This window comes from Geospiza fortis, unplaced genomic scaffold (genome assembly GCF_000277835.1).
Source record: "Geospiza fortis unplaced genomic scaffold, GeoFor_1.0 scaffold112, whole genome shotgun sequence".
Classification (NCBI taxonomy): domain Eukaryota; kingdom Metazoa; phylum Chordata; class Aves; order Passeriformes; family Thraupidae; genus Geospiza; species Geospiza fortis.
In genome coordinates, this window is record NW_005054298.1 from 9,562,262 (window position 1) to 9,576,182 (window position 13,921).

General features: G+C 47.8%; 1 protein-coding gene across 1 annotated transcript in view; it reads left to right on the plus strand.

Moving 5' to 3' along the window:
* Positions 1-5,440, plus strand: part of HSPBAP1 (HSPB1 associated protein 1) — a 38,471-nt gene extending 33,031 nt beyond the window's left edge. Inside the window, exons 7-8 of the mRNA XM_031057714.1 lie at positions 2,785-2,895; positions 3,106-5,440. Coding sequence (XP_030913574.1) covers positions 2,785-2,895; positions 3,106-3,663 — 669 coding nt within the window. The 3' untranslated portion in view covers positions 3,664-5,440. The remainder of the gene's footprint in view (positions 1-2,784; positions 2,896-3,105) is intronic.
* Positions 5,441-13,921: the final 8,481 nt, after the last annotated feature.

The following is a 13,921-nucleotide window of genomic DNA, read 5'->3' on the forward strand; positions in this document are numbered from 1 at the left end:
CCCTTTCAAGTTTACTTCAATCAGGTAAACAGTTAAACACAAGCTAAATTTTCATGCCTAATTTCTTAAGGGCCAGCCAGCTTTGTGCTGAATAGAGAACAAAAAACCAGGAACTTCACCTCAAGGACAAGCTTATGTGCAAAGCTAAATTAGAATTTAAATCAGATTAATGTGAATAGGAAGGGAGGAGAAGAAGATTTTTGAATTTTCATTCCTCTGTGATAGTTTTGATTTGGCTGAAGTTGGATTTCCTCATGTATTCAATTAATTTTCTTCTCCCTGGGCTTTGATTTTTCTTGCTCATGTTACCCAGTATATATGGGATGGTTCCAAAGATATTAAAAAATCACAGAATAGTTTGGGTTGGAAGGGACCTTTAAAGATTGTCTATTCCAATCACTGTACAAGCAGCGGGGACATATTCCACTAGATCATCTCAATACTCCAGAAGGTTTTCTGACTGACATTACTTTATTATTAATCCTAGGTTAATATTAAAAAAAAAAAAAAGACCTTTTGAAATGGCCTGTGAAATGGCCTCACTAAAATACCCACTGCCTTTTTTTCCCCTACTTCTAAAATCTATATTAGACTGGAAATCTGCAGGGGAAAGAACACATGCTTTCAGCTGCTGTTCCAAGACCAGAGGATGCATTTCTCATACCAACATCAAACCAAGCAGAGCACAGGAACTCACTTGGGTATTTCCATCATGGAGAAATTTTCAAGATGAAATCTGTGTATTTAGCAAGGACAGCAGGCCCACAGCCCAGACCAGGCTCTCACACAGCCCTAAATGCAGTCAGGCTGGTTGCAATGCCAGAGAAAGCACCAATTACATTGTAGAGCAGCCACTTAAGCCTGCCTTGAATTTGAGCCTTTGAGGTAATTCAGAGGAGCTGGCTGTGTGCCCTGGGCTTGGGAAGGCGCTGATGTCACCACACACATTGTGCCCTAAGCTGGGCCTCACAAGTTGTCCCCCTCTGGAGGAGCAGGCTGTGGAGGGATCAGCTTGGCTGGTAGCTCCCAGGTGCTGGGGTGGGGCCTGAGCATTTCTAACTGTTCTTATGTGTTGCAAGGACAAAAAAAGTGGAGTTAAATTCTACGTCCTTCTCTGTCATAAAGGTCTTGCAGAAGTCACCAAGATCCTGTTTGGTGCCAGCAGGAGTCAGTGGTTGCGGGGTATCATAAGCAGTGGAGTGTTTGCTGGATCTTGCTGATAAACAACACACACCCTCCCCAGATATCAGTATCTGCCATGAGCAGATGTGGCTATTGCAGCCCAGGTGAAAGGTCCTTACAGAAATCAGCCCTGCAGCTGATGATGCAGCATTGTTTGTGAGGTGTTGGGCACACCATCTATAAAATAAAGTCTGACATGGATTCTAAAAGACAATTCTGAGAACATTTGCATTACCAAAGTAAGCAGTTCTTGCTTGCAGCTGTTACCAGCTGCTTTCATATTGACAGATGTGAATCACACCAACAATTACAGTCCCAGTGAAACCATTAATTATATTGGCAAGAGTCTAGAGTAGAAATTTAATTTGTTTTCAGCTGGATGTGAGCTACCCAAAAGTATTCCTTGCTTTCTAACATACTGTCATGCAATCAGTACAGCCCTGTTGTTCAGCAGGCCAGGATGAATACCAAGAATGCAACACCTTAAATAGTTTCCACATGTCGATACCAAATTCTGTACTTTGGTGGTTTTTTATACAAGGCCATTAAAAAGCCTAGCATCCAAACCCACAAAATAGCAAGAGCACTTCCCCCTGCTTCTATCCCAAATTCTGCTTAGGGTTCCAGGACAAATTGCTGCCTTCAGCCCTCGTACTAGCCAGATGTGTGGTTTGCTTGACAGGTTCCCTGGAGCCACAGTTAGACTGGTCAGGGCTGTGGGTTGACCATGTTGCATCTTCCCTCCAAAAGGAATACATGTAAGCATCTCAATTAAATCAGATACATGCATCCAGTTCTAGGTACTTGTCATCGAGATAACAAAACCGCCATCCTGTTTGGAGGGTCTACCATTCCTTCCACATACAAGAAACTCAAATGGGAAAGAAAGCCAAGATCCTATAAAGTTTTTTTCTGCTATCCTAACCTAGCCAGTATCCAGCTTTCCAAGGGGGATTATGAAGGAAGCGAAGGCCTGCAACAAAGAGCCTATTACTAAGTTAGTAAGTCAATTTTCAGTTTTGCAGGAGAGTTTTCAGAACAAACATGCTTTTCCTTCTGGTGATGTTCAAAAGTGCAGCAGTTTGTCAACTGTTTGTTACATGATAAAATATTTCTTAAATATCCCTAAGATTCACTTTTGTGCTTGTGTAGTCCTTAGATAGCTGCTGCCTTGCTATAACATCCTGTCTGTTTTAATTGCTTAAATTAGACATAATATGTAGATATAAAAATGTGCTATGTACTTCTATGGCTCTTCTAGTCCTAAAGAGCTGTTTAAATGCACACATTAATTAAATGCTAATATTGCATTATAATTTCAAGCACCAGATTCAATTAACAAAACACTAATAAGGGAAAAGATTATATACACATACTATTTTTTGCAAATCCTTATTCAGATGAGCAGTCACACCAAAGCCTGTGCTGTCACCTGTTTTGGGGCTGTACACAAGAGAAGAGTCTGAAACCTTCCACTGACTTCACATGCATGAGTGTGGCTTTCAAACTAAGGCCATCTATGTTTTTCCTAAGGTCTTTCAGCTTTCTACAGAGAGCCATGAGCTAATCTATCCCCTAAAACCTTCTGTTCTCTTGAGGCAGGATGCAGATCATGAAGCCCGTGTAGAGGAGGCAATAACTCGAATGCTGGTATGTGCCATAAAATCAGCAGAAAATCCCAGTGATGGAGATCTCTGGCTAAATCCCACAGAGGTAAGCCCTCTACTGCTCCCATTATGGCAGCAATAACAAAGAATCACTGACATTTTGCTTAGCTTCCCCTGAGTCTTTATGCTGCTTTGAGAAAAAGAGTTTCAAGTTCCATCCCTTCATGTAGCAGAAGTAATTCATGGAAGATAATCACGCAAGGCTGAATTGAAACATGTCTCCTTTTAACTGAGTGTGTTTGGGGTGTTTTCTTAGGTTGAGGCAACATCCCATGAAATCAATCTTCAGTACCTGAATAAAGCAGTGTCTGCATACCTCAAGTGTCAGGAGACAAGTGTGTCAGGACAAGCACGGTCCAGCAGCACTGGTGCACAGCAGAGGGCAAACACCTCATGCAAGAGGAAGAGAAGGGAAGCTGGCTGTGAACCAGAGAGCTGCGCATTACTAACCCAGGAATGTGACTTTCCTGCACCCAAAGCAGAAGAGCTGCAGAAAATACCTTTTGGGCCTCATCTTATTCAGGTTTTACCACAGTCTCACAAAACCAGCGTGGTGGGTGCGGTTGCAGTTGAAAGTGACGGTGGAGATCTTCTCCATGAAAATGACGGAGAACATTTTGGAAAATTACAGTGCAAGAGGAAGAGATTGCTAATGAGTAATGACTGTGAGACAGCTGCACATCAAATGGATTCAGACTGCAGTCCATGCACCTCACAAACAGCCCTTTCTACCAATGACTTGTTAGACTGTCTGGTTAATCCTCGTGTCATCAGTTTAGTGGCTCAGCTGCTGTTGGAGAGAATGAGAGTGTGATGCTGGAGTGCTTTATCATTGCTGAAACAGAAATCAAACAGCAGCCTTGTTCTGCATGTTTAAGATCTGTAATAATTGAATGTTCCATTGCAAGTAATTTTTAGGTACAGACAGACACAGTTAATGGTTAAGTGCAGGTTGAAGTTGAGCTGAAAGAAGAATAGCTGGTTAGTGATGGCTGGGAAGAGAAAGGTGTGTTTAGTCAAGGAGCTGCTCAATGTTATGAACAAGAGAGAGCACACACTCCCACCGTGCTGTGCAGGTGGGATCTTCACAGTGCTCTACAGCTCTGTGCTGGAAAACAAGTATGGCTTGATGATGGATAGCAGAGGGTGTGCTGGGACATGGTCACAGCAAAGGAGGACCAGGGGTGGGAGCAGATAGATTGATGGACTGCAGACTGCAGTCCTTGACCACATTTAAAGTAAAATGGTCAATAAGCAATCTATTGATTACATTAGAAATAATAATAGTAAATTCAGGTAAACCTAAACCTCAGCCAAGAGACAATGCACTCACTAATGCATCTACTTCCTCCCTTCCACTAAATAACTTGAGTTTTGTCACAAAGCTCTAGGTTGGAGTGAGACAAAAGCCCTTAGCAAGAAAGTAGCCTTTAGCTACTTTAAGGTGGGACAGTAAGGGCATTGGGAAGTTGCTGCTATTACTTATTTAAAGCCAGATGTGCACAGTCCCCTATCTCTAAGAAACAAAGCAAAACAGCTATGACTTTTTACCTCTGTCCTTCTCCTTACCATAACAATCAAAATGTATTAATTTTTTTCTTTTGGTTGTAAATGGTAGCTGTACAAGATCATCCTTTCTTCAAAGGATAGTAATCCTTGGATTTGTTTTTGAAGGCTGGGTTGTTCTTTGATTGAAATTTAGGGAACATGAAATATAGGCAAGAGGTTTGTTAACTCTGAATCTATGCATGGACGCTCGAACAGAACCTGGGAAGAAAGCTGCTGGCACCTTCCAGGATGCTCTCACCTCCTCTGATTTTTGTTTGTGGTGGCTACAGAGGCATTTTCCCTAACTGCAGTTTCAAGAGATGGCTTCAGCTCCTGTGAAACCTTTGCTTTTAAAATGTCTCTTTGCTTGTGTCTGCTAGAGACCAAGAAGCTAGTTTCTATCATCAGCCTGTTCCCATAGCCCTAACCTTCCACCACCAGCCCTCCAGCTGCTATTTCCTTTGCTTGGTGTGTGTTCCCTGCTAAATACATGAAGCTAGTGCTGTTTTCACAAAGATCAACTTCCACTAATTTATAGTTCGAAAATCCTGATTGCAAAGGTGCTTTCTCTCTGCTTTTATTCAGATTGCATTGTTGGCAGGGCCCTGATGAATTATAGTAAGGACTTTAGATATGCACCAGTAGATCAGAAATTCAGGGAACCTTGCCATTTCAAAAATCTCCCCAAACCTAATATACTTGGAAGAGGATTAAGTTGAGAAGGCTCAAGAGTTCACATTTAACACACACAGAAACCTTACCCTGATGGAAACAGAGCTGTGTGTGTAGTTTGGTGGAGACCCTGGCTTTGAAGATGGCTGTGAGTTAGCAGCAGAGGCCACACGAGCTCCATCTCTGACCCACAAATGGGCAGTTTCCAGTGTCCTGCTCTGCCCTGGTAATTGGGCTCAGACCCTGGTAACACCTCAGCAATGTGAGAAAATGCACTGTTCTTGTTTCATGTTTCTACACTAAAGGGTCTCAGCGGGGTTGCACCCTTGCAACCAGAGCAGAATTTAATAAACAATCCTGTTGATACAGTTCCTGTTTGTGTGGTGGCGCTGCTGTGACAAAGGGATTCAGTCAGGAATCACTTAGGAAACATCTTGGTCACCTCTGCTGCCTTTAGTGATTCACCAGGCTCATAGGGAGCTTTCTGTGGAACCGGGCAGACCCATTTTGAGGCACAGGCACATCTCAGCAGAGCTGGGTTTAGCAAGACGCTGCTCATGTCCTGCTGCTGGGCTTGCCTTTCCCAGGCTGACCAGAGGGGCTGGGACCAGCTAGAGAGCTCTGCTGCTGGGAGCAGTTGCACTGGGAAGGAAGGGTTACAAATGCCTCATTTTAATTCACTGAGCAAAAATAGTCTTGCAATAAAAAAGATTTTATGTCTAGAACAGATAGAGGTGGGGGAGGAGAAGCACAGGCAGTAAAGTGGAGGAGGATAGCAGCATCATCTTCCAGTCCCCACAGTGTGAACTTGCTTAGCTTAAGCTTTCCTCCCAACACACAGATCATCTTAACACACCCCACAAAATCCACACTGAACATTTCATCCCTCTGTATTCCAAATCACTGTCCTTGGAAAAGCTCACTGAACATGTCAGGGGTCTCTGTAGGACTTGCCCTGATCACATGCCTGTGCCAGAGGAGCTATCTCGGGCTCAGTGTAGGAGCAGCATTCTCCCAAGGCTGAGATGTGTTCAGTCACATCCCTCACCACTCCAATCACACCCTCTCTGTCTGGGGACAGTCACAGTTTATGCCTGTCCAGGTGCAGGCCATGATTTAAGGGCCAGGCTGTGGCCAGAAGCCATTAAGCCAGGGGACAGGGAGAAGAGCGAGTGAGGCTGTTTAGGATGCAAGGCAAAAGCACCAGAAGGACTTTGTGTCTCAGAGGTGCAATATAAAATCTCAGCCATACACTGTGCACACAGGGGCAGAGAGAGAAATGACCACAAATTCAGCAAGTCACGTATGGCAAATGGCTTGTGCACCAGCAAGAGAAATTTATGGCTCTGACCCGATTTGCAGCGTGCCGAGCGCCACCATTCCTGACGCCGCTTCTAAATTCATGGCCGCTGCGTGCAGAGGCTCAGACAAGTTTCTACATATTCATAGTGTTAAAAATAAATGATTCCTGATCTCTCTGGTGACAGCCTGTCTCCAAGAAGAGCAGGAACCCAGTGCAACTGCTGATAGAACTTTCTCCCCCAAGAAGGAGCATTTCCCACTCACTATCAGCAGTGGGCATGGCAGCAGTTGAGATCATAGCCCGGAGCCATCACTGGGGTGGTCACAGTGGTGACATCGTGTCATCTCTGCTGTAGCTGAGTGACAGTAAGAGATGGATGCTGCAGAGCCTGGTGTTGAAGTTAAAGCCTTGCTCCAGCCCAGGGCCAGTCCAAGCAGTGGGATGGAGCAGCACATTCATCTCCCCACGCACATCCAGGCTGCTCTTGGCTGGTAGAGACCCTGTGTGTTCCCTGCCCCGGTACCAGGTTTGCAGAGTGGCTCATGGGCCAGCCTGGGTTATCTCTCCTGGACTGACTGGCATTGCTACTCGCTGGCCCTGAGCACCACCCTCACTGAAAGGAATCTGCAAAAACCACACCCAGGTTTGAGAGTCTCAGCTCTCAAGTGAGCAGGAAGGGAAAACACCAAATAGCAACCTCTTCCAGAGTTTCAGTCTTCTCTGGAAAACCTCCTCACTAAATTTCTCTGTGGGTACCACTGGGTTTCACAGTGCTACTGCCCCCATTTGCCTCTCCCAGAACTTCTGCTGTGGCTCAGTTTTCTTGATGCCACGGAGCAGCTCAACTGCAGAGCTGTGACATATGTTATCATATAACATTAACCATAGATTGAGTTTTTAACTAACCAACATGGCATATTGAAGAGGCAGACAGAATCCTTCCACAATGCTAATTGCCCTTTAAAATAAAAGTAGTGCTACAATTCAGTCTGTTTGCCAACTAGTAAGCTCCTTGCTGTGTTTCTCAGCTGCAAATGTGAGCTGTTTTGGTGTTTGGCATGAGCAGGCTTCCACTCACGGGAGTTTCCTCCATGGGACATTTCCAGTAGGGCTGATGGGGAAAGACCTCTACAAACAAGTGGCCTGGTTTTACCATCTGGTTCATCCAGACGGGGAAGGAAAAGGATCCTAGATCTCCTGTACCATATTCTGTGCTCCAGACAGAGAGGTCTGACCCACAGCAAGATGGGGACACACTCCACACTGGCTGAAGGGGCAGTGGGATGATGGCATCTCTGATTAAAGAGCCACACATTTCAGGGCTGTGTTTTTGGAGACATCCCAAGTGGATGCTCCCACCAAACATTAATTTCTCCATCTAATTAGTGGGGTTTGTCCACCTTAGTGGGGTGACTGGGAGCTGGAAGTTCTGGTCACCTTGGAACAGCCAGTTTGGGAGGACCACAGCACCAAGAGCTCCAAGGGGACTGTAGGGCAGTGGGGACAGAGGTGGCAAGTACCGTGCAACAGTTGTGGGGAGAGGATTTTTGTGAACCTCCCAGAGGCTCAGAGAACACAAGCAGAAACCCTGGAGCTCTCTGACTTCCCAGTGCCCCTCTGCTGAGGGACCTGGGGAGCCCTGGAGTTGGTGAAAGTGTCTCACAAGCCAGAGGTGTTGCTTTGCACCCAAATCTCATGCATCATAGCTCTCCTGGTCCTTTCATTTATTTACAGGGGCAGTGTCATGGAAAATACACAGCCAGCTCCTTCCTCAACACCTATTACAGATTCTTAGTGAAACCTAGCTCTAGGTTTTGAGGGCACAGACTTTGCTGCTTCCAAAGCTCTGGTGGTATTGTCCCAGCAATGAGTTCTCATTCCTTGTGATAACTTATGAAAACCACTTTGTGAAGGTCTGAATCTGAAACTTTCAGCACTGAAGAACTTTTAAATCCAATTTCACAGCAAAAGAGGTGGCCTCACACCTTTTCAGATCAGAAAGATTGACTGTAAAACAGGTTTTCATCTCCCTGGTAGATATTTGAATCATGTAGAGTCACTCTCTGTCACATCACTGCATCAGGGAGGGCATATGAGCTTCAAGGGCAGGTAAAGAGTTAAAATTGTTTCTGAATTCCTCTCTCACCCCTGCCATGTCCCCTCCTCCTGCTCCCCAGAGCCTGGGCTATGCCCATTGAAAGCACCAGGCAGTAAAACCCTTCCCTTCTGAGCAGTGCCAGGCTTGTCCCATGCCCTGGTGGGACACATGAATCCAGCCCAATTAGCAGCAGCCCTAACAAAGCTGGCTGAAAAACCACTATTAAAATGAAAGATGGTGTTGTGTAAAAAGAAGGCAGAGCAAGTGAGGCTGTAACACAACTTACTGCTGACCCCAGAGGAGCCTCATGACTTACGAGGGACTCAGTGCCTCGCCTGTGTTTCAGCCCCTGTTTCCCCAGGGATGTAATGTATTACCTCTGCATTTGCTGGGAGCTTTGGGGGTCTATCCAAAGGGATTAGGATCCCTGCCCTGGTTAAGAATGGAGCTTTCTGCCACCCTGGAATAGCTCACTGCAATGTGGTTTGCTCCTTGTTTGCTGCTGCTCCCTTGACTGGAAGCTGCAGCATTGCAAAGATCGGTGCCACAGAGTGCACGCAGCTCACTCCTGCTCTGGCCATGACTGGAGTCTCTGCACAGGCCAGCAGCCCCATCTCCCAGCCAGGCTGGGGCCCTGAGGACAGCCTTGCGTGCGTGAGCCTCCTCTCTGCCCTGCTGGGGACTGGATGAGATCAAAGGTCTCCAAATCACCAACTCCAAGCATGTGAATAGAGCCAACTGGCCCCAAGTTACATGCATGAGGAGGAGCCTTGTGGGCAGATCAAGGCCAGAGCAAGGGCACAACACATCAACAGAAGCATCGTCAGCCCATGACTGCTCTCCTGTGTCTGTCAACCATGTTATTACCATTATTAACTCAAAAAGATGTTCAGAGCTCTATCAGAAGAAGCACTAGAACAAGAATCAGTGGAAGACAAGCCTGTCCTGGCTGGGGCAGGAGAGCAAGGATGAGATGGCGGTGCAGGTCTTTTCCATCCCTTCCTCTTCAGAGAGTCAATTAGCAAGGCATGGTAACAGTATTTGTGCAGTCCCTGCTTGTGCTGATTACAATAAATTTTGTCCTGCATGTTAAAGTCAGAAACATCTCGCATCTGCCAGGCAGCAATCAGGACCAATTAATGAAGATGTAATTTCCCCAGATGCTGCTATTAACATAATTCACCGTGTTCCTAGCAACATGAATATAATTAACCCAGTTAACCACAACTCTCATCATGTCACACCAGGCTGCCCTTGCCCTCAGAGGAGCCTCCCTGCCCTGTCCCCAGCCACATCCACAGGGCTGAGGGGCAGAGACACTCCCCATCCTCTCTCCCTGGGGGTGGGTTTGGGAGCCATGGACGTGGCCCCCAGCCCAGGAGTGCCAGAGGCTCTTCTCAGAGGCAGGAGAGCACAAGAACCCTGACACCCAACATGATTTCCAGGCCTCAGCACATCTCCAAAGTGATGGGGGACACTGGAGCAGACCTGCCCCAGCCCTGGGAACAGCATACACCCGTGGGGGTCAAACACAGGCACAACTCTGCCAGTCCCTTCCTGCAGGGTGTCCTCCAGCCCTTCTTCCCAGGCTGATTCCACGGTAATGATGTGGCTCACACACAGCTCTGCCCTCAGCACCACCCAAAGCACAGCAACTCACTGTGGGGAGCAGCAGGTCCAGCTGGAGTCCGAGGAGATCCTCACCCACTGGGGCAGCCCTGCAGGGCTGGGACCAGTGTCCATCCACACCTCCATGGACAGAGAGACAGGAACAAGATCCAGAGCTCACCACACCACAGTCCAGCAGATGGGAACAAACAGATTCCAGGCTGGAGAAATGGGATGATATAATGCAAGGCCCTTCTGAAGAAAGGCTGGAGCCAGGACTGGTGGCTGGGCTGAGCTGCAAGAGCTCCAGTGCCCTGTGCAGGTGCGTGTCCCAGCTGACTCTGGGCAAGCCATGAGGGCCCCAGGTGCTCCTGCTCCTGTACTTGCCATGGGCTGGGGACCGGTGATGCTCCTGCTGCTGATGGGGAAGGCCAGGGGGAATGGGATTCTCTCCCCTGTCTGTCCTGACTCAGCTTTGCTGCTGCTTCTGAGGAATTCAGGGTGAGGAAGAGGAGGAAATGAAGGTTCAGGTGTTCAGACCAAATGTCAAGGTTTATCCAGTGCTTTGGTCCTGGAAGAGTTGAGGCAGAAGTGTCATCCTGTGCCTGCATCCCAGTCTTGCTCTCACCTGATTATTCACCAGATGCTGGAAGCAGGAACCGGAGATGCTCTTGGAAGGACCAGGCCTCCTGCAGCCCCCTGGGCCATGTTTTAGCACAGAAGCTTAATCACTGCCCACCTTCAGGGCTGACACAGGGTGCAACCAAGATTGTTTACACAAGTCCTGATTGTTTACACAAAAATTATTTAAATTTTCCCCGATTTTAGAGAATGGACATTTTCAAGTAGTCAAAATTGGTCAGAAGCAAGTTTCATCGACATGAAAGGATATATCATCTGGGGGTTTGGCCTGGGCTTTATTTCATCATTCCACATTTTCAGTGTAATTTCACTTTAAAAAAAAACAACAAAAAACCCAGGAGCAGCATTTCTGAAAAGCTCAAAACAGTTGGAAAGGCTTTTGTTTCCTGAGGGAAGAGCCCCTGGTTTCTCTCCCAGCCTTTTTTTCTGGTGAGAGAGGAAACAAGAAAGGGTATGTTAAAAATTAATGAATGCTTTTTTTTTCCCCCACAAGTGTGGGGGGCTTTCAAATGAATTTAAACTATTCAGTTCGTTCTTTTGATAGCTTTGGTCAATAGGGAGTTGATTTCCCAGCCAGCTCTGGGAGCACCTTGAAACTTCTAAAATTTGGAGAAGCATTGACCAAATCCCATTTCCTAGTGTGAGGCCACTAGTGCTTTAAATAATTCATCTGGTTTCCTGCAGATTGATTTAATTCAAATCACCTGCAAATTCTAAGTGTAAAAATGTGGGTAATCTGCCGGGTCAGAAAAAGCAAGACATTTTAATGAAAGCATAGTACTCTCCAAACCAGTGAATAGTTTAACAATTACCTGATATAATAGCACGTAAAAAGATGCTGTGGACAAAGGTGAAATCATTCTTGTTAATTAAAGTGTCTGAGCCACAACACTCCTGCCTTAATAGTGGATTTAAGCTGAAGCGCTGTAAAGCGATGATAGAACGGTCATTGCTTTCGTGTAATTAAGGGAGAATAGAGAATTAACAAGTGCTTCTGCGGAGGGCCGAGGGAAGGCTGCCAGCTCCTCACGGCTCTGCAGGATGCTGTTCTGGCTCTCCTGGGGCAGGTGGGACAGCCCAGGGCAGGCGGGGGATGTGGGGGCTGCCCCGGCCCGGGCAGCGGCGGGACCCCGCGGGGGATGGAGGCGCAGCCCGGCCGGGAAGGGCCTGGGGCCTGCGGGGCCCGCTTGGCTGTTCCGCAGCCTCCTCCTTTGTTCCGCGGCCTCCTGCCGTCCCAGTCTTCTCTGGAAGGCCCGGCCGCCAAATCGGGATCGCCAGAGGCGCCCTGGGAACACATTTTAGGGCGTTTTTGTGAGCTGCGCTGCCCTCTGCCAGCCTCTGCCCCGGGCGCGAGCGGCTCCGTGAGGGGCCACTGGGGCACAGCCGGGGGATGCCAATCCTGCACAGCCAGGGAGCGGCTCCCATGCAGGGAGAGCCTTCCTGCACCCTGCGGCCTGCAGCTGGAGAGACGCGGGAGCAGGAGAGCCCCTGCTCGCTGCTTCCCCATCCTCGGCCCGCTGCCCTTCGTACCCCTTTGCTAAGGGATGCGGTTTGGTCCCCAAACCCCAGAGTGGGTGGGGTGGACACTCTGCGCTCCCAAAAGGAGGAGCCTGGTTCCCCATCATTGCCCTGCTTTCCTCTGGGCATTGGGCCCTGCCTGCTCCCACCACAGGCCACCCAAAACCGTGCCAGCATGTCGGTGCAGCTTGGGGCTGCAGAAGGATCCTGTCCCAGGAACACCAGCCCCACTCATGCACAGCACGTGCCAAGGTGGCTTTTTGAGCAAAGTTTGCTTCCTTTTTCTTTTTTTTTTTTTTTTTTTCTTTCTTTTGGAGCCACAGTAATTCTTTTATTCCATCAGCTACAGAAAATCAATGTGTCTTTTCAGTTAGAAGCCCTGGCTTGAAGCTTTCAGTTCCTTAAATCATCTTTGTGTGATTTAAGGGCAGGCGAAATCCCTCTCTGGTGCAAGGTGTGTGACGCCTTCCCAGGAGAAACCCCACCACAGAAAGACAACGTGATGGCACAGGATGCAAGAGGGGCTGAGCCCCCATCCCTGCCCTTGCACCCCACTGGCCCCTCAGTGACCCCACAGAGCCCCTCCTGCCCCAGTCCAGGACAGGGCTCTGTCAGAATCAGCTTCTCCACCTTCCTCACACCTCTCAGCAGCCATGGGGGGGTCGGTGCTGCCAGGACCTCCAGCTCCCAGAGGAGCCACTGAAACCACACAACATCCTCTTAACTTGCAAACACATGAGCTTGGGGGGAGATGACTCAAGCACAGCAGGCAGGGCTGCTGGGAGCCCAGTTCCAGCCCCACTGCTGGCAGCAGGAGTGCCCACGTACTCATCCAGCCCGATGTTATTAAAGCCTTGATCAAATTAAACATACTGAGCTTTAAATTCGCTAAAGCTTTAAGTTACCCAGACTAAATTCTTCAGAGAGAATCTGCTGATTGACAGGTTACTTTTTTTAAATTTTGGCAGCTTGCTGGGTTGGAACATCGGGTGCCCAGCCAGGGGCTGCTGGTGGGATGCCTACAGGGTCCATGTGTTTCCCTAATGCTTTATGGACTTGGCTGAAACAGCAGGAGGACATGAAGAACCCCAGAAATAATTCCTTTAAATCCTGTCCTGAAGGCTTTTCCTTCCTTCCCACGTTCAGATTCATTTATTTAATTTCCCCCATTGAAATAAAGACTAATGTTGCTGAGTTGGAAAGCACAGCTCTTTTGTCTCACCTTGCAAGGAAAGAAAATAGCCTTGCTCCCCTTTAAATGCTCATGCATGAAAAATATCCTGGCAAAATCTCCATTTATCAAGCCAGATTGAAGGGCACACAACAGAGGAGCTCATTGCTCGGTGCCTCTTACCTTGTACCTCTGTTTGTGCTCAGAAGTGCTGTGATTAAGAAGATTGCTTTTGCTTTTAGGTGTCATGGGACAGAAAATTTACAGCAAGGGGAAGCAAGGACAGAGGTGCAGCTTTACATGGAAATCAGAGCATTTCCTAACAATTAATACAGAGGCACCAAGTTGGAGGCACCTAGTGATTTCCAGCATTGATCTGGTGTGTGTTCCTTGTCACCAAGGGGCACTGGGAAGCTGGTGGGGGCAGAGGGCTCAGGCTGGGTCTCTGCTGGTGCAAACACATCATTCACCAGCTGTTCTTACCACAGGGAGCTGCTCCACCACAGCAGCAA